Source organism: Rhinolophus sinicus, chromosome 9, assembly GCF_057876585.1.
Source record: "Rhinolophus sinicus isolate RSI-liver-muscle chromosome 9, RSI-T2T, whole genome shotgun sequence".
NCBI lineage: Eukaryota > Metazoa > Chordata > Mammalia > Chiroptera > Rhinolophidae > Rhinolophus > Rhinolophus sinicus.
The window spans coordinates 35368021-35390807 of record NC_142509.1 but is presented as its reverse complement, the minus strand read 5'-3'; the positions used below and the strand labels follow the sequence as shown (position 1 = coordinate 35390807).

At 49.7% G+C, this 22787-nt stretch overlaps 1 protein-coding gene and 1 non-coding gene across 2 annotated transcripts; one reads left to right on the top strand and one right to left on the bottom strand.

Moving 5' to 3' along the window:
• Window positions 1-1008: 1008 nt before the first annotated feature.
• Window positions 1009-13079, bottom strand: LOC109448588 (calcium release-activated calcium channel protein 1). Its single transcript, XM_019734086.3, has 2 exons — window positions 12515-13079; window positions 1009-2007 (listed from the first exon to the last, which is right to left on the bottom strand). Exons 1-2 carry the CDS (start codon window positions 12809-12811, stop codon window positions 1405-1407), a joined length of 900 nt encoding a protein of 299 aa, XP_019589645.1. The 5' UTR covers window positions 12812-13079; the 3' UTR covers window positions 1009-1404.
• A 9500-nt stretch (window positions 13080-22579) lies between these two features.
• On the top strand, window positions 22580-22684 carry LOC141569306 (U6 spliceosomal RNA). Its single transcript, XR_012492808.1, has one exon. It is a non-coding gene; the product is annotated as a U6 spliceosomal RNA (small nuclear RNA).
• The last annotated feature ends 103 nt before the right edge of the window (window positions 22685-22787 follow it).

The following is a 22787-nucleotide window of genomic DNA, read 5'->3' as shown; positions in this document are numbered from 1 at the left end:
ATGATAAAACATCAGAGAAACCAGACTAAGGCAACATTCTACAAAACCACAGGCCTGGTCGCTTCAAAAATGTCAATGTTACAAAGGACAAAGAGAGGCTGTTTCAACTCAATGCAACCCATGATCGCGGATGGAAAAATCACTGCTAGAAAGGACATGATTGGGACAAATCGGAATGTGAACACGAACATTCTATTAGATAGTAGCATGGTATCGATGTCAAGTTTCCTGAATTTGATCACTGAATTGTGGTGATGCAGGGGAATGTCCTTGGTTTTAGGAGGAAGTATTTAGGCACAAAGGGAACTATGCATATGGCTCAGGGAAAAACAGACAGCAACCCTCCTTGTTCATGGCTTCTGTATTTGAGAATTTGCCTGCTTGCTGAGGCTGAACAAGGAGACACACTGCGTTGTATCAGCTCTGGGAATAAGCATCCTTTTCATGGTCTATTTAGTGCCACGTTTTGTGCTTTTTGTTGATTTCATTGTTCAACATGGTCCTCCAGCATAGTGACGTGCTGTGTAGTGTTCCTGAGTGCAGGAAGGATGTGGTGTGCCTTACAGAAAACAAAAAGTCCATGTCAGGTAGGCAAGCTTCCTTCAGGCACGCGTGACAGTTCTGTTGGCCCTGAGTTCAATGCTAATGACTCAACAACATATATAAGTTGTCTTTAAATAGAAACGTACATAAAACAAGGTAATGTATAGATCAGTTGACAAAAATATTGCGACCAGAGGCTCACAGGAACCTAACACCGTATTTCCCATAGGAGCGATGGTTTAGTATTGGCTACTTCATGTTCACGGTGACTTTCCAGAACAGAACTATTGGGATTAACAAGAACTGACTATATATATTTTAGTGGCTATTCATGCGACATTTTGGTAGGTTTGACATTTCTCAAAATGTTGAAAAAACAATTTGCTGAGAGGCTCACCTGACTGATGGGGGCACCAAGAGAAATAATGCCAGGCAGCCCAGAACCAACAAACAGACACAAGGAGGTGTCCCTTATAAGTATATTTATGTGTTCACACACACGCACACACTCGATGCTGAACAGGGTGGGCGGGTCAAGACGGAAAGGACAGGAAGAATCCAGGTGGCACTGGCATGGGGGAGGAGGAGGGACAAAGGGAGCTTTTGTCCCTGCTCTGGCTCCCACCGGTGGCCTCCTAACAGGAGGTGAACCTGGAGCTGGAAGAACAGGAAGTGCTTATTCTCTTAGAGGAAAGTTTCAAAGTGCAGTCATTTCTCTTTAAAAAGAGCCTCTTCCCTCTACTCTCTGCCCCATGACGAAAGCCTGGCCTCCCGCACAGGCTGTCCTTGAGGCTGGAGCAGGACAAGGTCATGGGGAAGGGCATAAGGCCAAAGCTAGGAAGTGCCCAGGCCTGAGAGGGCTTAGGCATAATGGCTGCCAGGTGTCAGGGGGCGGTCCCCTCTGTGGTCCAGCTGGTTCTGCAAGCGGGCGAACTCAGCCAGCTCGTTGAGCTCCTGGAACTGTCGGTCCGTCTTATGGCTGACCAGCGAGCGGTAGAAGTGGACGGCAAAGACGATAAAGACCAGGCCGAAGGGGACCATGATGGTGGTGGAGGCGATGGCGGCAGCCTGGCCCGGGGTGATGCCGCTACTGCTGACATTGGCAGCGGCGCCGGCGGCTGGGGGCTTGCTGGTGGGCCGTGGCTGGCCCGGCTGCTTCTTGAGGGGCAAGAACTTGACCCAACAGAGCAGCACGACCTCGGCCAGGAAGAGCAGCGTGCCGATGACGGTGGAGAAGGCCCAGGCCAGCTCGATGTGGCGGTGCATGCGCTCGTGGGGCGACTCCTTGACCGAGTTGAGGTTGTGCACGTTGCTCACCGCCTCGATGTTGGGCAGGATGCAGGTGCTGATCATGAGCGCAAACAGGTGCACGGCTACCAGCACCGTCGTGCAGGCACTGAAGGCAATGAGCAGGCCCGGCGGGTAGTCATGGTCAGCATCCAACTGCACCTCCACCATCGCCACCTGGGGGGGGGGGGAGGGCAGAGGTGGGCTGAGCACCAGGACGGTCACAGCTCACTGGGGCTTTCCTCTGTCAAGCTCTCGGACACTGGGCAAGTCACTTGGCTTCTCGGAGCCTCTGTTTCCACATCTATATAATGGGGATAATAAGACCCACCGACTTGGGGCCGAGAAGTGGAAGAAAGTACAAGTGAAGAAAGCAGGCTTGGAGCCCAGGCTGCCTGCATGTGAATCCTAACTCTGCCACTTACTACCCGGTTTCCTGGGGAAAGGCACTCAACCTCTCTGAGCCTCAACTTCAACTTTCTTATTTGTGAAACGGGGACATTGTACTAATTCATAGGGTTATTTTAACAATTCAGTGAGAGCTCCTGGTACATGGCAAACACCTCCCAAATAGTAACCACTGAGGTTACCACCCAGCCAGGTATTCAAAACCAATCACCACAAATGGTTAAAATGGTGTTGTGTATCTCACTAAAGTTGGCATTAAAAAAAAAAAAAAAAAGCCCCCACCCCTCTCCCTGTTGGCCCCACACTCCCATTCTCAAGCAGAGGAGTGGTGGGGGAAAGGAAGGCCCTCGCAGGTCATGTCCAGGCCCTTTCTCAGAACACAGTACACCAACCAACAAGGAACCACAAGAGGTTTCCCAGAAGAGATGGGCTCTCGCCCAGTGTGGTAGGACAGCCCTGGGGCCATCTCCTCACCGGCTGCTCCCCAGTTCCTGGGGACCTGTGGATCCAGGGTCACCAGGGGCACACTCTGGGCGCACCGCCCGCTGCTTCTCACCTGGGCCTTGCAAATCACCCCCATGAAAAGGAGCCAGCTCATCAGATCTGCACCAGGAGCAGTGGGTGGTGGGCCTACTGCCAGGGCCTGCCTAACGGGCCTGGGGCAGCGAGCACCGATGACAATACCATTAAGGGCCGCGACCCTTCATGAAATGTTCACCAAGTACGTGCCAGGCTCTGAGCGCGGGAGGTCTAATGCTGAAATGTGTCCACCAGCCCCAAGTCAGCCTGCCCTGACCCCTCCTTACTCCTGGAGAGGGCGGCGGGCTCCTTCTTTCCCCACCAGCTCTCCTTTTGCCTGGAATACCTGGCCCTGTTTGCTTGCTTCATTTTTTGTTCCTCTGTATCCTCCCTATGGCCTGGAAAGGCAAGGTGGGCCCATGGTTAGGACCCCTGGCTCTGGAGCCAGGCAGCGCGACTGAACCCTGACTCCTCTGCCCTTCTGGGCCTCAGTTTCCTTCTCTGTAAAATGGCAACAATGGCACATGGCTCAGAGGTTTGTGGTGAGGACTGAGTTAATCCCATGTAAAATACTGAGTGCTGGCACAGAGTAAACCCTCAGTGAAAGCTTTATTACTATTATTCAGTTTAGGAAGCTCACTCCCAAACTCACTGTCTATGTGAAATCGTCTGGGGTTTCTACCCTCCTCCAGGAGGGATATGCACAATCTAGAGCTGATTTGGGGTCCGACACCTTTGAGACGCTGGTGACAATAATGGACACCTTCCTTAGAATACTCAGGTATAATATATTCGTAGGACTTTTCAGACAATTTCAATGGGACTCAGATTTTGCTCTGGATTTCCCACAGTTGATGATTATATGAACTTTTCAGCCTAGGAGTTTACAAAATGTTACAAGTTCCTATAACTCTGGAGCAGTGCCATTAGGATTTTGACTGTTTTTAAGACCACTGGAGGCCTAATGCCAACCCTGAGAATTCTTAGTATATGCTGGTGAGGGATATGGGGCATCAGGGCAGGCCACCAGGGCATGGGAATCAAAGGCCACATCCGGAGGCCCTGTGGTCTGTTCCCAGGGCTGCCCACACTGGAGAAGGGGGGCACACACCCTCTAGCAGTGGTACCTCCTGCCACCTCCCCACCCCCAGCACTTCCTCTTCCTGTTTTGGCCTGCTGCCCCGGAACCTGAAACCCAAGAAGGGACAAGCAGGAAAGCCTGCTGCTTAGTTGCCCCAGGTCCACTGGCTACTTACACCCTCACTGGAAATGTCTGAACCCGTTAGGTGTGTCAAGCCCTGGTAGTGGTGAAAGTGGGGGCACATACAGGTAACGCTTCCAATCTGTTCCCTTCCTGGTATCTCCCCCTCTATATAGGTATTCAGCATGAATTGGCTCCTCCACTTACAAAGCTGGTGACCTCGGACAAATATTTCAACCTCTCTGGGCCAGAGCTTCTGCACCTATGAAAATAGGGGCCTACTTCTTATAGTTGTTGAGGCTTCAATGAATCCACAAATATAAAAAGCCCTTAGAATAAGACCTGGCATAAAATAAGCTTAACAAAGTGTCAATGATCATTAGTAACATCATTATTCTTCTTTTACAAATGAGGAAACTGAGGCTCAGAGAGGTGGTTGGCTGTCCCAAAGGGATCTGAACTCAAGTCCACTTGGCTCTGAAGCCTGTGTGCAAAGGGGGTAATGGTGCTTCTCTCACACAGTTGCTACGCTAGACAAAGTTTGTATCCCCTCTAAATGTATGCGTTGCAACCCTAACCCCCAATGTGATGGTGTTAGGAGGTGGGATCTTTGGGGGGGGTGTGATTAGGTCATGAGGGTGGAGACCCCATGATGGGATTAGCGCCCTTATAAGGCAAGACCCCTCGGCTCCCACCATGTGAGGACACAGGCGAGAAGAGGTGTCCGTCAGCCTGGAAGCCAGGAAGCCGGCCTTTGCCAGACATCGATCGAATCTACGGGTGCCTTGATCTGGGACTTGCAGCCTCCAGAGCTGTGAGAAATAAATGTTGTTTATAAGCCACCCAGTCTGTGGTGTTCTGTTATATCTGCCCAGATGGACTAAGACAGTTGCCGGAGAGATTAAATGAGGTCTTGACATGTAAGTGTTTAACACAGGGCCGGCCCACAGGTGGTACTCAATAAATCTTAGTTAAAAAGACAGGGCTTGAAGCAGAAGAGAAATAGCGCCTGGACACCCTCCGCTCTGGCTGGAGAGAGCTGACCCCATGTGCCCATGGTCACCCCGAGGCCTCATCTGCCCCAGCTACAATCTCTGGGCACAAGGAGAATGTTCCCCCAAACCACACCTGGCCAGACGGCCACATCAACAGGACAGAGACCACTCTTTCCACACCATGTGTCACACCCATAGGCTCATCGGCTGTTGGGACACACCTGGCCTAGGGACACCAGAACTGGCCAGCCTCCTCCGGTTCTTGGGCTGGGTGGCTCAGTCTGTGATGTGGTCCCTCTGAGGAAGAGCAAGGGGCCTGCTGCTGGGCTCCGGAAGAAACCCCATCACCCTCGCTGGACCCTACACTTCCTGGAACTTTCCACGCAGGCTGGTTGTATGTAGCGTTCCCCCACTGGGGACCAAGTTCAGTGCTGTGCTGCGTAAAGAAGTGGTTGGCACAAATCCTGATGGACCCTGATGGAAACTGTCCACGGGAATAAAAGCCACTGCCTTTTCCAGAATGCTTCCGGCTTGGGAACTCTCCCCATGGGAAGGAAGAATAAAGTCAGGGGGGCCCCACGGAATCTGGCAGGTGACTCCCAGGGCCCCAGCTGATTCCCAGAGAAATCAGATCAGATTGCAAGCAGCTTCACAAGGTAAATATAGCCGGAGCCCGTTAACCCAAAATAAACAGCTCCCAGCCAGCCACAGGCCTGCTTCAACCTGGCCACAGGGGTCCCAAAGGGATAGGAAGGGCAAGAGACAGCCAGCCACACCTCACACTGGTCCATGGACCACCCCCACGGGGGACACCACGATGCCAATTTTCAAGCATGAGCCAAGAAGAAGCCCTTGTGATTCTGCAGGAAAGGGCCTGGCTGGCTTTGCCAGGTGTCTGCCCACTATGTCTCAATGCCAACCACCTCTCCTCACTCCTACTGGGCTCCATGGAGACCCAGGCTACCTGGTGACTGGAAGTCCAGGCCCTTCTGAGGCAGCCCTCCCATGACTGGCTCGACCCCAGCACCCACAGATGGGAGACACAACTCTCCTTTCCCAAGCCTGGGCTTGTTCACTTTGAAGAGGGTGGGTGGCTGCAGCCTGGAACAGGAGGGCCGCCAAGCCGCAGTCACCCAGGGTCACCACAGCTGTCTGAGCCTGCCGGCCCCACCTCTGATGCAAGCCGTCTATTAGGAGAGGATTGAGGCCTAGTCCAGCAGTTTACAAACTCTTTTGACCACTACAGTCCAGTACTCCAAATGTTTCTATAAATAGACACACACACATTTTAACAGAAACAAAAGTTCCACCAAATAATACTTATCCTTCAAAGCATGAATATGGTCTATTCTTACAATACGCGCAATATGCCGTGCACGCTATTTCATTCCATTCTTATTCCATTAAAAAAAAAAGTGCTGGTTGCAACTCACTAAATTGACGTCATAAGCCACTAATAGATGGAACCTGCCGAGCGGGGCGGGGAGGGGGAGAGAACAGGCCTAGACTATTTCTTCATCTGGCTAATCCGACTTCTTTAGATTTTACCTTCCAAGTCACCCATTCCATGGCCTCCCAGGTTAGGACGGGGCCCTTCCTTCATCCACGGAAGATATTTATTGAGAACCAACTATGTGCCTGGAGGGTCTTGTGATTCTGCTGGAGAGAAAGCAGCAAGTACCGTAAGACAGCAACTGCCTGCCCCAGGACAGATGGCAGGCACCAAACATTTAAGCAAAGAAGTATTTTCAGGCAGTGGTTAGTGTCCTTGAATCAATGCTCCTCCATCATCACACTGACCAACATGTTCGGAAGGTATAGAGACATGTCCGGTTTCCTCCACTCCACTCTATTTCTCTCTGTTTCCGCAGCACCCAGCGCCGGGACTGGCCCTCTAGGGGCCTCAGTAAAAGAATGTGGAAGGAATAAATGGAGGTAAGACCCGACCTTCGGGTATTTTGGCCCAAGGCCTCTAAAGTGTCCAACAGACAATCCTATGTGATCATATTAGAACTTCTGATGACATCCACTTGTTAGTGAGCGCATCCTTTCAACTTTTCAGTGTTGTATTTTTATGTATGTTTTCATACACACGGTGTTTTATTAGAGCACACGTACATAAGCATACCTAAGATGAATGTATAATGCACATAATATGCATACATATTCGTATACGTAAGCATACAAATACTGAGGCTAGCAATTTTTTGAGAGGCGTGTGCACTCAAGTTTGGAGACCACCATTTAGACCAGGGGTCGGCAAACTGTGGCCTGCAGACTACAGTTTTTGTAGTTTTGTTGGCATATAGCCACACCCACTCACTTACCTATCATCTGAGCTAAAATGGCCAAGTTGAGTAACCAGCACCAAGATCTCATGGGCTGCAAAGCCAAAAATATTTCCTCTCTGGCCCTTTACAGAAAAAGTTGGCTGATTCCTGGGTTAGACCAAGGCTCCCAAAGAGATCTGTCACATCACAGTCCCAGGAGAGTCTCTTCTGAAGAAAAGAGTCTGTGGTCCCATCAGTTTGAGACATCACTTCTGGGGAGTGCATTAGAGGCCCCCAGAAGTCCCACCAGAGAAAAACCGGCTGGCTTCTGTCTAAACTTTCTCACTTTTATTTCTTCAAGGGAACCCCTCACCACACTGATAACCATAGTGCCCCGTTGGGAAGCCCTAGAGTTCTTTACGAGCCCTGGACCCAGCAACCAGCAGAGCTCATTACAGATCCCAACTGAAAATTCCAGAAATGTGCCACAGGCACTTGTGAAGTTTTACAAAAGGCTTCTCAGCTAGGCAAGGAGCGCCGTCCCCTTGGGGCATTCAGCAAAATTCCATTTCTGCACAGCCCCAAACTGGACATCTGGAAGACTTCAAAGGCCCAGTTATCAACCAGCTACAGGGGACGTGAGAGAGGGTAGTTGAGTAGAAAGGCTCCAAGTCAGACAGACCAGGGCCTGCATTCTACTAGCTGGGTAATTATAACCTCTGAGGCTTCGTGTTCCTATCTATGTACATACCTGTAGAGCTGAGGATTAAATTAGCGTGAAAGAAAAAGGCACATGCCTGGTGTTCAGTAAATAGTAACATCATCAACATTATTCTAGAACTCATCATGTGACTCCTCCGCTCCAAAACCATCCATGGCTCCCCAGTGCCTGTACAAGAGTTCAAACTTCCTAACAGCCAGCCAAGGCCCTGCACCATCTTGCCTGGCCAGATTCATCTTTCTCTACAACTTCCTACACACCCTCAACTCCAACCGTACCAGCCCCTCTGCCTTTCCCCGAGACCCTATCATTTCTCATCTTTGTAACAAATTGTCCCTGACACTTCCTCTGACCAGAGGACTCTTCCCCAAGCCCTAACTCTACCCCAAGCCCTAACTCTACCACCCTCAAGGCTTAGCTGGAATCATTCTTCTAAATCAGTGAAGTCTTATAAAAGTAGCCCCAACACCATGGGAACAGGAGTGAATGAGATTCCTGGATACCTGGGCCAGGTATATTCTAAGTGCTTTGCAAATACAGATGCCCCTTGATTTCTGATGGGGTTACATCCCAATAAAACGACTGTAAGTTGAAAATATCGTAAGTCAAAAATGCATTTAATACAACTTAACTACTGAACATCATAGCTTAGCCTTGCCTACCTTAAACGTAGTCTCAGATCACTGACATTAGCCTACATGGATCAAAACCATCTAACATAAAGCCTGTTTTATAATAAAGAGTTGAATATCTCATGTAATTTATCATGTATACCACTTTCACACCATCATAAAGACGAAAAATCCGTTACGTCAAACCTTTTAAGTCGGGGACTATCTGTACAATGAATGAAGTTGGTATTGCTATTATCCCCACAGATAAGGAAACTGAGGCCCAGAGACATTAACTGTCTTCCCCACTATGTGGAAGAGCCAGGATTTGAACCCAAGATGTCTGGCTCCAGAGTCCCTGTTCTTACTTTGCTTGAGCATACCCAAGCCTCCCAGCACTCTGATGCTTCCTCTGTCATAGCAGTGGGGCGACACCACAGACAGAGGGCTCTGTAGCTTATCAGCCAGGTAACCTCGGGCAAGTCATTCAACCCTCACCAGGTTGTGTGCCGATCACACGAGAAGGTACAAGTCCAATACTTAGCACAAGCACAACGTCTAGCCTCTCACAAGGACCCAATCAACAACAGCAATGATAACTATTAGTAATTAGCACTATGAGTAGTAAAAGTCATGTCTTACTTATCTCTGTGCCCCTTGCACTCTGAATCCGTCACAAAGGCTCAAAATAATGTCTTATGATTTGAGCCCTTCCTTCCAACTCATTTTCACAGAAATTCCAAGCAACTTTTAAACTCGCTCTGGAACCTGGGAACAAAAGGGTGCTGGCGGGCCGAGAACTTGAGGAGGGAGATAATCCAAAAATAATTGATCCCAGGTCGTGGAAAGCATTTTGTTTACGGCAGCAGGCTGACCTTCCCAATTATCTTCTGCTTAGGCTAACGTTACAGCCTGCCCTCCCCAGCAAACCAACATTGCCATGTGTGCTCGCCACAGTCCTGCAGGGGACAGGGTCAGGCCAAGCCTGGCAGCCTCTCACTGAGGTAAACTGAGGCACAGGTGGTCTGAATCATAGCCCTGGAGAGTACCTTTGGCTCAAGAGCACCTCCAGGATGCTGATCATGTACTACATCCAGGGTCCCTGGCAGGTTTGGAGTATGGATGCTGAGCTCAGACACAGCACCTTGTTTCTAGAAATGCCAGCAGGAGAGGGAATCTTGTCTGCAGAATAGAGGGTCCAGCTAAGGTGTACGTCATCAGATCCTGAAAATTCCTCAACCTTTCATGGGCCCAACTGGGTCTCATAATGAGTCCTCACATACAAGTCCCTGGGATAGCAGGTTGTGTCCTGTTTGTACACATGAAAAAACTGGCCCTAAAGAGTAAAGCCGTTTGTCTGAGGTCCCACGGCCTATCTCCCCAACACATGAGGACACCTGGTCAGGCCCTTCCACCCATGAGGGGGGAGTTTCTCAATCCCTTCCATGCTCTTGGGAGACCCTCCCTCAATCACACCTGGAGACCAGGTGAGTCTGGCATCCCACTCATTTTCCCGCTCCTAGAGATCAAAGGTTGTGTCAGTTCCTCTGGTTTTCCAGGTCTCTAGGAAGTCGTGGGGGCAGGAAATTGGTAGTGCTGACTCACAGGACAAGGGAGAGTAGTCCAGGAAACTCCACTCACTTCGTTTCCATGGTGCTGGGCTGTGTGGCACCCCTTCCTCTCAGAGGCTCACTCACAAGGCTGGGTGTCTGTGGTGGGGTGAGGCACAGGCAGACCTGCCTGCTGAGCCCCCCTCCCCAACCCAACCCCATCTCTCCCATAGATTTCCAGGCACATGACAAACACAGCTACCCTCTTGTAACTGCTTCCCCAGAATGGAGATTGTCACAGGGTTCAGCCCTTGCCGGCCGAACTTTTGGGGATTCCATCAGTGAAGCCAGGAAGCCTTTGCCACACCGACCGTGGAAAATAAGGGTCCCCAGGAGACAGTCTGGGTGAGCCAGGACCCTCCCAATGCGGCTGGCTACCCCTGCCTCCAGACTTCCCTCACTGTTTTTAGCAAGAGGAAGAGGGAGGTGACATTTGATTAGCAGACCAGGCTTCTTCGGAAGAGAGGACTAGAGAAGGCAGGACAGTGTCACCCATGGGATCCTCACTTCTGGAGTGGGATGGGGCCTGAGCAGCTATGCATTTATGACCCCAAGTAAAAGGGGAACAGGCATCCCACCATCTTAAACCCAGAGCACAGCTGTGAAGAGCTGACAATCCCTGGTGTCACTCCCCTCCCCCAAACCGCAACATTTTATTTTGCTGAAAAGAAACTTTTCTGCTCTATTTCTCATTTCCTAAAAGGCCTAGTCCAAACATGTCCCTGGCTGGGCATCAATCAGAGCTCCACACACACAAATGACAAAAGTGCCCAAGAGAGTTCTGGGTGCCAACTGACCTGGGTTCAAATCCCGCTCCAGCAGACTAGCTGTGTGGCCTTGACAAAGTCCCATGACAAAAATCACCTCGAAGGGTGGTTGAGGAGTCAGTACGGAAGTTAGGAAACCTACACAATGCCTAGTGCATAGTGAGTGCTTGGTAAATGCCAGCTCTTCTTAGACATTCTTCAGGCAAAGGCAGAGACTGGTCTCTTATGATCTGGGATTGAAACATCAGAATTTCATCACATCAGCCTAAACTAAAAACTAGTGTCACTCCCTTACACACACACAGTTTCTTTCTTCTTTTCTCAAGGCTCCCTCGATATAATTCTTCAAGTCTGAGAAACTTCTGAGTAGCAGCCTTCGTTTACCGATTCAGAAGTCAAGGCCCAGAGACAGTTTTGTCTGAGGTCACATAGGCAGCCAGTGGCAGAGCTGGGAGAGCTCTTCCCACCCCTAATCACCTGGTCTCTGCTCTGTGGCCCCCTGTGTTCTGGGTCTGCTCAGGGGCTTCTACAAAGTGCAGGCTCCACTGTCTTGGCCCACTTGTTTGCAGAACACAGGGAGAGTACCAGACATACTCCCTTCCCAAGAAAACACAAAGGGTGCAGCCACTCCCTCCCTCAAAGCTAAGGGCTTAGCTCACTCACTGACAAGCAGGAGTACTCCGAGCTAGAGACCTTTTTTTTTGGCAAGGGTGGGGGTGTGTGTGTGGGGATGTGGGCAGATCCCATTCAAGCCGGCAGATAATCACGCATTGTAGTGCCCCGCCCTGGGAGACTTCAAGATTCCAGGCCTGAAGGCATCCCCAGGGCCACTTCCCTGCCCACCCAGCTGCCTCACTTACCCCACCCCTCAGAGGCTCCCTTCTCACTCCAGACCAGCCCTGCACTGGGAGAATAAACCAGGCCTACCCCCCAAATCAAGAAAGAGCCCATTCAACGGGGAACATGTCCCATCCTCCTCCCCCACACCCAGTGACTCAGTGGCAAGTTGCTGGAGAAGAAACTGAGGGTGGGGAGTGGCTGTCAAACCCCCAGGCTTGAAGCTCTCGGAAAATGTGGTAGGAGAAAGGGTGTCAGGAAATCCCCTCAATTAGGTGATAAAAGAACGCAGCCAATACCTCTGATCTCAAGCGTGGGTGCACGACAGACAGCTCTGGGGTCTAGCTCCGCTTTCCCACCTCCTGACACCTGCTCGCAAGATCCCTTTATGTCCTTTCTTTCCCCAAACATATGTGGGATCGTGGTCTTACAAATCTACTTGAAGGATCCTGCTGTTTCTCCCTCCTTGCTGCATCAAGCTTGCCCATCTGAAGGTTCCAGAGCCCCCCCCCCCCCAACCCCGGACATTTGTATGACACCTAATCGCCCACATCGGGTGTCACTCGTCGCCCACCTCTTCTCACGTCAAGCCCCTCTGGCGCCTTCCAGCGTCCACGACAGCCTTCTCCCAGCTCTTCCCCTCACCCCCGGCCCGCCTAGCTTGCTCCCCTGTGGGCCCCGTCGGGGCTGCGGGCGGGAGCGGCCAGGACAGGAGAGGGGGCAGGGCAGGGCGGCCCAAGCTCACCATGGCGAAGCCGGAGAGCAGAGCCGAGGTCCGGCTGGAGGCTTTGAGCTTGGCGCGACTCAAGTAGAGCTTGCGCCAGGACAGCGCCTGCATCGAGTGCTCGTTGAGGCTCATCACCTCGGAGTAACTCTGACCGATCCAGTCCGGGTAGGTGACGGCAGGCGGCGGCGGCGACCCCGAGGGCTCCCCGTCCCCGCTGCGGCGGCGGCTCCGGCGGCTGCCGCTGGTGGTGCTGCCGCCGCTGAGGGGAAGCTCCGGGCTGTTGCTGCTCGGGGGCGGGGCGGGCTCCGGATGCATGGAGCACGCTGCAAAGGCGCGGGCCCGCCCGGGCGCCCGAGGAGGCAGCGGCCCCCACTCCCCGCCGCACCTCCGCCTCCGCCTGAGGCAGCCGCCGCCTGCCGCTCGTGCGGGCCGGGCCTAACGCGACCAGCCGCGAAGGACTAAGAGGAGGTCGAGGCAGCAGCTGCAGCCTCGGCTCACAGGCCAGCAGAACCGCTTGCAAAAACCCGGGCGGCAGCGACGCGAGCCTGCGCGCGAGCCAGCGTCCCGGATCCCCCGGCCAGAACCCTCGGCGCGCGCCGCGATTGGCCGCCGCCTCAGGTTTATTTGCATGCGCCCCGCCCACCCTAGCACCCCGCCCCACGAGGGGTGGGTGGTGCCGGCGCGAGTCATGTGACCCGCCTCCTTCGACGGCACCACCCACAAACCCTGGCGCGACGCCGCCGGCGTCCGCGCCTCTTCCTGGAAGTGCCCCAGACGCCCCAACCCCGCCACGCTCCGTGTCCCGGCGCCTCCCATCTCCGCAGCTGCTTCGATGGCGCTTCTCCCGGATTTCGGACTCCTTGGTCGGGCTGCCTGAGGTCACCTCTGGGCGCTTCCTGAGGCCCGTTTACCCCTTGGAACAAGGTAGCTCAAGGTCTGAAGGAAAAGGCCAAGACCTTAGAGTTCATTCATTCTGTATTTATTGAGCACCTACTGGGTGCAACACTTCTAGGCGCCGAGGGTAAGATAGTGAACCAGACGGACAAAATCCCCCGCCCTGAGACACAAACACCAAGGAGTAAATTATAATAGTTTAGAGGTGATAAATGTATAGACAAAAATAAGGCAGGGTAAAGGGGGTGGGCCGGGCTTCAATTTTAATGCTCTGGGCGGGGATTTTTTGTCTATTTTGTCCAGTTTGTTCACTTAAACAGTTCACCATCTGACACAAACTACACTGGCCGGTACCGGATAACACACAACATTCAGCAAGTGTTTATTGAGCACCTATTAAATGCTAGGCTGAGGGAGTCCAGGAAAATGGTAACTTTCAATGGAATCTTATTTTTCGTGTACAGAGGGGCACATATCTGACTTGGTCATATTTGATCTGAGACCTGAATTAGCAATGCGAAGAGCTAGCGACCTGCTTTCTATGGGGGAAGGGAACAGCAGGTGTAAAGACTCCGAAGCAGCAATCTCTGGCTGTTGGAGTGTTAGGAGGCCAATTTAACTGCAGAAGTGAGGTGGGGGTAGAGTACTGGGCTAGGAAATGTCCCCTCCGGATATCAGCTCCAGGAGGACAGCGATCTTCACTGCCGAACTCAACCCCCAGTATCTAGAATATTGCTTGGTACATACGCGGTGCTCAGTAAATATTTGAATGGATAAGTGTGGGAGAGACAGGAGTGAGTGATGCTCATTAGCCCAGAGTCAAGTCACAAGCAACTGGCGTTCCAGGTCCGCCAGTTGTGAAGTATAACTCTTGTCACCACTAGAGAGCGCCCCTCCACTCACCCATATTATGAAATAAAACTGAAGTCCCGCCTCCCTCCCCCCCAAAAAACTTTCTGGGATTCCCCAGAGGCCTTTCTGTTTTTATGAACACTAGGGTAGAGCACTTGGAATTTGAAATCTCACCCCACTGGACTTGTTTCTTTGGTGGCCTTTGTACTTGCCATCTGTGTCTCAGCTCAAATATCACCTCCAAAGAGAGACCTTCCCTCTTTCACGTTCTGTCACTTCACCCTGTTTTATTTCTTTTATAGCTCTGAGCGCCACAGTATCTAAAGGTATCTAAAGTCACTTTATTTATGTATTGACCTGTTGGTCCGTGCCCCCCCCCAACATGAGCGTCCTGAGAGCCAAGTTCCTGTCTGTTTAAATCATTTTGCTATCACCCCAGGGTCTCTCAGGGTCTCGCACACACCAGAGACTCCCAATGGAAAATGTTCAATGAATAAAATAATGAAATGTCCCTGGTTCCGAAAAGCCCCCAGTTCAGAATTGGGTACACATATTCGGAGGCTGATGGGGCCTGAGGGAGGCCAGCAGGTCTAGAAGGGGAAGACGCTGGAAGCTGGGAGGAGAGATTTGCTGATTAAGTAGAACAAAAGGATGGGGGGGTGGGGGCAGGTGCAACTCAACAGAGAGCTCTGGGGGGATGGGGCCAGGTTTCCTTTCTCCTGCTCCTATATCATGCTCCTCCCCCTCTCCTAATTCTCTGGGGTTTGAATGCCACCATCTGCACAGAGGAAAAAAAAAAAAGTGCTCTCCAGACTTGGGGAAGCTTCTGAACAACTTGTTACCCTCCCTGGGGCCTAGACTGAGCATGTGGTTACTAGCTTTTCCCCACCTTTGTTGAAGCCACCTGGAACAGAGAGATGCACCAACCCCATCCCAAACGCCTATTTAACAGATGGAGAAACTGAGGCCCCAGAGAGAAAGCACCTTACCCAAGGACACCAAACAGGCCAATGGAAAAGGATCCGAAATTGGACCCCTGGTTTCCCACCCCTACAGTGCCTCCAAGCACCGTGTGTGGCTCCCCCTAGTGGCCAGGGAGGTGTATTCTTTTCATTTTGGGGTTTATATCCCAAGAAGCCAAGTAGAATTTTTCAATCAACTCTGCGCATGAAGGTATAAAGATCCAATTGAAAGGGCTGTTGCAACCCGCCCACTGTGATCGATGGGCATAACTCAGGGCTGTTCAAAGATGGCATGAGCTGCCTTGATAGGTAGCAAGCTCATTATTGTATGGGGCGAAAAAAAAAATTAACATTTTAATACTTGCAATGACAGGCACTATTCTAAGCTCTTTTTAATAAATAATGTATATATTCACTACAAGTAAATACATACTATAAAATATATTTATTAAATTATGTATCTATTATAATTTATTATATCTAATATAAAATAATTATATATTTATTATTTTATTATATTGAACTCAGAAATTCCTTACAACAGTCCATCTGGTTTTACAGATAAGAAAAATGGACAGAGCCGGTAGGTAGTAGTACAGGACATTAAACTCATTTGGTGGCTCTCCAGAGTTTGGGGCTTAACCACCACCAAAGTCTCCCCGGCCTCTGCATCAGAATCTCCAAAGGTATTTTGTTAAAATGCAAGTTACTACAAACACCCATCCAAGCAGTTTAGTTTTAACAAGTTCTTCCGGTAAAGTTTGAGAACTACCGCCCTAGATGAGCTTGGGTTTTTAAGTACTTTTAGTCTTTACTGTGGTTAAGGTTGGCTGTCCCCTTGGCCACTCAGCTGCAGTATGACGTTAACCTCGCTGAACCCCCACTCCTTTTGAACAAAAATCGAGGTCATTCAGGGCAACAGCCCTTTCAGTTGGATCTTTATTCAGGGACCCTGAATTTGAATACCCAGTCACCCATCCCCAGGCAGATGTTTAGGAGGGGTAAAGCCGGTGCCCAAGTGAAGAGGGACCCCATACCCCTTCCTGCCCAAATCAGGCCTCGAGGAAGTCACTACTTTCACTTCAGTTCAAAACGAGCATTTTGTCAGAGCCCATCTTGGTCGCTTGCCTATTTGCTCCCTTTCTCCATCCATGCCTCCCCTCTGACTGCCCTGAGGTTTGAAACCCCAAATTAATAAGAAGAACCACCATTTCTTGAGCTCGTGCCTTTACAGCACTGTGCTTGTATACCTCTGACGATGGGAAGTTCGTTCCTTCCAGAAGCCATGAATTTCTGTATCGGTTTTTTCCTAGTAGTTCAAAAGTTGTCCTTCTGTGGAGTTGGCATTAGCCTCCCTATGACTCCCTCTATGGGTCACATAGAATGTATGAAATCTCTCAGCTGCCCAGCCTTGCTGCCAACTCCACAGGACATCTGGGAGGCAGCTTTAGCTAGTGATCCACAAGGCTTTCACAGTCAAAGAACTGGGTGAAGGAAGCTGGAAACAGATACGGTCAGGGGACGGGTTGCAAAATTCAGAATTAGGGTTTATGTTGTTCTCAAAATGATTCTCTGGACTTGGAGCTCAGAGATCATGTCTAGGGGAACCCCCGTCTGCCTCCCTGCGCCCCAGTTCCTGGGCTTGTAGGGCTTATTCTTCCCCCTGCTCAAAAACCATTGCTGGGTCTATGGCTTCATGCCCAGGCCTTTTATGGGACTTGCTTTTCGTGTCCTGGCTAAGAAATCCTTCCAAACCCCAAGGTCATGAAGATATTTACCTATGTTTTAAAACCTTAAAACATAGATTTTTAAAAATCTTTAGTGTTTTTACTTGTATGTTTACTTGCATGGTCCACCTCAAACTGATTTTTGAGTGAAATCCATAGGTTTCCCCATTGAAATGCATGGACATTTTTGTCAACACTCAAGTGACTATACACGAGGGTCTGTTTCTGGACTCTATTCTATTCCATTGCTCTCTCTGTCTATTCCTCTGTCAGCATACACCGTCTTGATTACTCAAGCTTTAAAATAAATCTCGCAGCCATGTAGATTAAGTCTTTCAAGTTTGTTCTTTTTCAAAATTGGTTTGGCTATACGAGGTGCTTTACATCACTCTCTCTATATATTTTGGAGTAAAACGTTGGGATAAATTTTGTCAATACATACGTGCTTTGGGAATCATTGCAGCTCTTAAAGGGGCGAGGTATCAGCAGAGTTAAATATCTTCCTGGAAGATCTGATCCTCCCTTAGCAAAACAGGACCAACTAGATCACACTGTAGGGACTGAGCACCTGAGATCAGAGATTATTATGGGTTGAATTGTGTTCCCCCAAAAAGATACATTCAAGTCCTAACTCCCATCACCTTAGAATGTGACCCTATTTGGAGACGGTCTTTATAGAGGTACCCAAGTTAAAAAGAGGTCATTAGGGTGAGCTCTAATCCAATATGACTAGTGTGCTTATGAAAAGGGGAAATTTGAACACACAGATACGCCCAAAGAAAAGATGATGTGAAGAGAAACAGGATGAACTGGGGAATGCCTGAGGCTCTCAGAAGCCAGGAAAGAGGCTGGCAATAGATTCTTTCATAGAGCTTTCAGCCAGAACCTGGCCTTGCCGAGACCTTCATTTCAGACTTAGTCCTCCAGAACTGTTAGATAATAACTTTCTAGTGTTTTCAGCCACCCAGTTTGTGATACTTTGTTACAGCAGCCCTAGGAAGCCAACATAAATACTCTGTAGTGAGTTGAGGTAGGGTCTTCAGCCAGCCAAGGAAGTTGAGGTCTAATGCGTTTATCAGGGGGCTTTGGAGCTAGGCCCACCTTGATTTGAATCCTGGCTTTGTCGATCTATAACCATGCCACTTTGGGCAAGCAACCCAACCTCTCTGAGCCCCACCTGTCAAATGGGAATAGTAATGACACTTGGCAGAAAGGGTTGTTATGAGTATTTTGCGAAAAAACATTTGTCTGGCAATTAGCACAATGCTCAAGAAACAGTGGTTACTATTTTCCTTCTTGTTGGATGTTCTGTGCTCAGTGAAAGGGGATCATCTCATTCCAAATCTAATGAATCAGCTAATCTGTGAGTATTTACAAAAGTATTAGTAAGACTCCAAGTAGGTCAAACAGAATAGAGGAATTTATACAGAGAATTGCTTCATAGGTAACGGAAGAAGTGTGGAAGAAGGCAAATGGGAGGGTGACTAACCTACAGATTAACGACGGCAGGAGGGCCACTACCACCCCTGGGGTAGGAGAGACAGCAGGAGGACACCGTGTTACTGGTACCCAGGAAGGACTGGAGTCTCCAGATAGAAGCTGGTCCCACAGTAAATGTAGCTGCTGCTGGAGAGAGCGAGAAATACCCCAGCTTCCTCCTGCCCCCCCCCCCCACCTCCCAATGGGCAATGTATGCAGGGAGCCGGTTGATTGGCCTGCAGGGATTGGCCACTCTGTGAAACAGCAAAGCAGAGGAAGGGCGAGGAATGGCTTTGAGGGCAAACACTTGTAAGTGGGGGTTACATTTAATCTCTCTGAAATTGGGGATAATGGTATCTATGAGTGTCTACTCAGAATAGTTGAACACACAAAACTATACAACACAGATAAACGGTGTAGTCCAGTGCCTGGCACACAGTAGGGAAGTACCTGCAAATGTGAAGGAACAATCTAGTTAGCTGTTTTCTGCTCAGAGGATGAAAGGAGGGAATGGGACAGAGGCCTGGGGATAAACTCATGGTACAGGAGCAGTGCTGGTGCTGGTGATATTTTTATCTTAGAAACGTGCCCCCCTGTCCCCTCCCCGTTCTAAGCTGGTGACTCTCAGTCTTCTTTTAGAACTCCTGAGTCAGGGCTGACCACATGAAGTGCGGGGTAGTTGGGAGTTTGGTCTCCACGCTCCTTCAAAAGGATTTCAAATCCACTCAATTTTTATTTGGTGTCTCTGCTTCCAACTGCTGCCAAATTTTCCTTGCCTCCTCCATCCCGGGCTGAGCCGTCTCCAGACTCTCTCTTTGTATAATTAAAAAGAAAAATGGAACAGTCAATGTTGCCAAACATGTGTTTAAAGTGACACCCTGGGTTCAGGGAGGAAAAAATAAAAACGTTTAAGGTTTAGATTAAAAGTCTCCACGCTCAGCTGTCTCCTGACCCTAGGCCACCTTTAATCCCTGGCCCTGGCTTATAAAAGCCTTTTAACTGAGGGCATTTATTTCCTAAAGAATGGTTCCAGCCTAATCACATAAAAATGCCCAGCCTCCCAGGAACAACCTGTCAAGTGCAATGTGGGGTTCTGTGAGGCCCTGGGGAAAGTAGGGAAATTGGGGTGCTGATCACCCTAGGAGTCACCCCTGAGTCCTTGCTTTCCTTCACCTTGCCCTTCCTCCACCACCACCTATTCCATCGGAAACCCTAGTCAATGGCAGTAACCCTTAACATTTTCCTAACATCTGAGCTTGTCTCTCCAGCATCTCTGCTTCCATCTTGTCCAGGCCACCATCATCACTTGCCCAGAAAAGTCTGCACTAACCTGCTCCCCATCATCCTGCTTCTCCTCTTGATCCTTCTCAGGCCGTTCTGTAACAGCAGCCAGAAAACTCTTAACAAATCTGATCCTGTCCCCTCTCTGGTTGTATTAGTTTCCCATTGCTGCTGTAACAAATTATCACAAATGTAGTGACTTAATACACATTTGTTCTCTTACAGTTCTGGAGGTCAGAAGTGCAAAGTGAGTCATGGCGGGGGGCTAAGAGTAAGGTGATGGCAGGGCTGGTTCCTTCTGGAAGCTCTGAGGGTTAATCCGTTGCCTTGCGTTTTTCAGCTTCTAGTGGCTTGAGACCCCTTCCTCCTCCTTCAGAGCTCATCAGTCCAACCTCTGCTTCCATTGTCTCATCTCCTTCCCTCTCTGACCCTCCTGCGCACCTCTTATAAGGACCTTTGTGATTACCTCAGGCTCACCTGGATAATCCAAGACAGTGCCCCCCTCTCAAGATGGTGACTTGATCACATCTGCAAAGCCCCTTCTGCCATCTGAGGTAACATATTCACAGGTCCCAAGGATTAGGGTGTGGATATCTTCAGGGAGTCATTACTCAGCCATCCACACTGCTTAAAGCCCTCCAGTGGCTTTGCATCTGACTTAGAATAAAACCCAAGCTCCTTACCCATGGAGGGAAGGTCTTACCAGGTGTAGCCCCTTCCTGTCTCAAGTACCCCGTGATCCCCGCCTCCCCTCAGCTTATTTGCATAGCAGCTGCTCACTTCCCACTGGCCAAGTCCTCAAGGCCTCTGCACACACATGCTGTTCCCACTGCCTAAATGCTCTTCCTCCAGACCATCACATGGCTAGCTGCTTCTTCCCTTTTAGACCTTAGCTCAATGTCACCTTCTCACAGAGGCCTTTCCCTGATTAATCCGTCTGGCCCACCCCTCCCTGCAGTCTCACACCACCAGGGTTTGCTTAATGTCAACATAAGCCTTTATCATTACCTCCTCGTGTTTTTTTAAATTTGTTTACTTATTTAGTGTCTCTCCCACTAGAATGTGAGCACAGGAGAGAGATAAAGCCGCCCTTGCCTTGTTAACCTCGCATCCCTAGTAACTGGTACCTAGCGGATCCTCGTTAAATGCTTGTTGAATGGGTAGATGGACATCTGGGGTGGTCCCTGGGCTTCAGTGTCCAGGATTCAGGCTCAGGATGGAGGTAGGTCAGAATGGCAGGAGTACTTCCTGTGTGCCAGGCCCTGTGCTAGTCCTCCCTTCATGGAGTTCAACATTTATTGAACACCTACTGTGTGCCAGGCCTGGCCTACTGAATGCTAGGCAGTGTACTTTTAACAAGCATCTACTGTACACCAGCTTCTCAAACCAGTACCTGCATACATAGTAGTTCAATAAATGCCTGAATCAATGCATGCCTTCCAGGAGCCCCAGTATTCCTTCTGGAGTGGCCTGCAAATAAACAAGTCTAACACGCAGAGGCAGAGATGCGGCTCTCATGTGGGCGTGCTCAGAGTACAGCGCCCCTTGTCACCTAGTACTGCCAAGTACATTTCCCAGACTCTTATCTCCTCACCTGGGACCAGCTCTTTGAAGGTCAGGTCGACTTGCCCCTCACATACCTGCCTGTCCGTCCCCTGGGCACCCAGGAAGGACTTTGCCTGCAGCACGTGTTCAGTGTCTGTTGTCTGCGCCCTGCTGCCGGTGAGCCAGAAGTCTCCAACAGACGACTCCTCTCCCATGTGGCCTGACTTTCCCAGCTATGAATGAAGGATTTGGGTCCCCCTCCTTGGTACAACCCCTTGCCTGGATGTCTTGTAAAGATTCAGACAATGCACAGAAGTTGTTAAAGGCTCAAATCCTTACCATAGTCACAAAGCTTTGCCTGATCTGATACTTTCCTTCCTAACCCCCCCCCCTTTTAATTGTGGTAAAATATATATAACATCAAATTTACCACTTGAACCATTTCAAAGTGTACAGTTTGGTAGCATTAAGTACATTGTGTTGTGTGACCAGGGGACTCTTGGGAAGTTATTTACTCATCAGGTGCAGAGTTTCTGTTTGGGATTGTTATGGCCTGAATGTTTGTGTCCTCCCCAAATTCATGTGTTGGGGCCCTAACCCCCAGTGTGATGGTATTTGGAGGTGGAGTCTCGGGGAGATGATTAGGTTTACATTAGGCCTTGACAGTGGCACCCTTAGGAGGGGATTAGTGCCCTTATAAGAGAGAAAGAGAGAGGGAGGGAGGGAGGGGGAGAGAGAGAGCGCGAGAGAGCTCTTTGTACACACCCCCAGGAAAGGCCATGTGAGCACACAGGGATAAGGCATCTGTCTACAAACCAAGCCTTCACCAGGAACGGAATCTGCGGGCACCTTGACCTTGGACTTCCCAGCGTCCAGAACTGTGAGAAATAAATGTCTGTTGTTTAAGCCCCCTAGTCTATTTTGTTATATTGTTATAGTAGCCCACGCTAAGACAGGGATGATGAGAAAGTTCTAGAGTTGGATGGTGGTTATGGTTGTACAACAATGTGAATGTACTTAATGCCACTAAACTATAGACCTAAAAAATGGTTAAAATGGTAAATCCTGCCTTATATACCGGGGGCTGCCAAAAAAAATGTATGCTAGTGGACACTTCGGTCAACGTTGCTCAAGCAGTAGTTCGCCGTCATCAGAAGTGTCTGGATGCTGATCGGAACCACTTTGAGCCCCTCTTGTCATTGCAGAAGTCAAACGTGACTTGTATTCATCTTTTGTTATCGGTATATGTTGAGTATTACAATTTTAATACAATTTTCCTTTCTTAAAATGTGTATACATTTTTTTGGCATCCTCTATATATTTGGCCACAATTGAAAAAAATAGTGCTCAATTCAGCAGTACATTTACTAAAATTGGAACAAAACAGAGATTATCATGGCCCAATGCACAGGGGTAACATGCAAAATTGTGCAACATTTCATATTTAATACAACAGCAAAAAACCATTATCAGCACCTTTCTTTGAAATTCTCCGTGGCTCCATCCCAGTCTCCTCCTAACTCCCCAGAAGTTTTGGATTTATCCCTTATT

What these genes read in the sequence shown, in the direction of transcription:
- LOC109448588 (XM_019734086.3), bottom strand. Translation starts at nt 12,811, where the DNA reads ATGCATCCGGAGCCCGCCCCGCCCCCGAGCAGCAACAGCCCGGAGCTT. An exon ending in TGCTCTCCGGCTTCGCCATG is followed by an intron (nt 2,008 to 12,514) that starts GTGAGCTTGGGC and finishes CCCCCCCCCCAG; the next exon opens with GTGGCGATGGTGGAGGTGCA.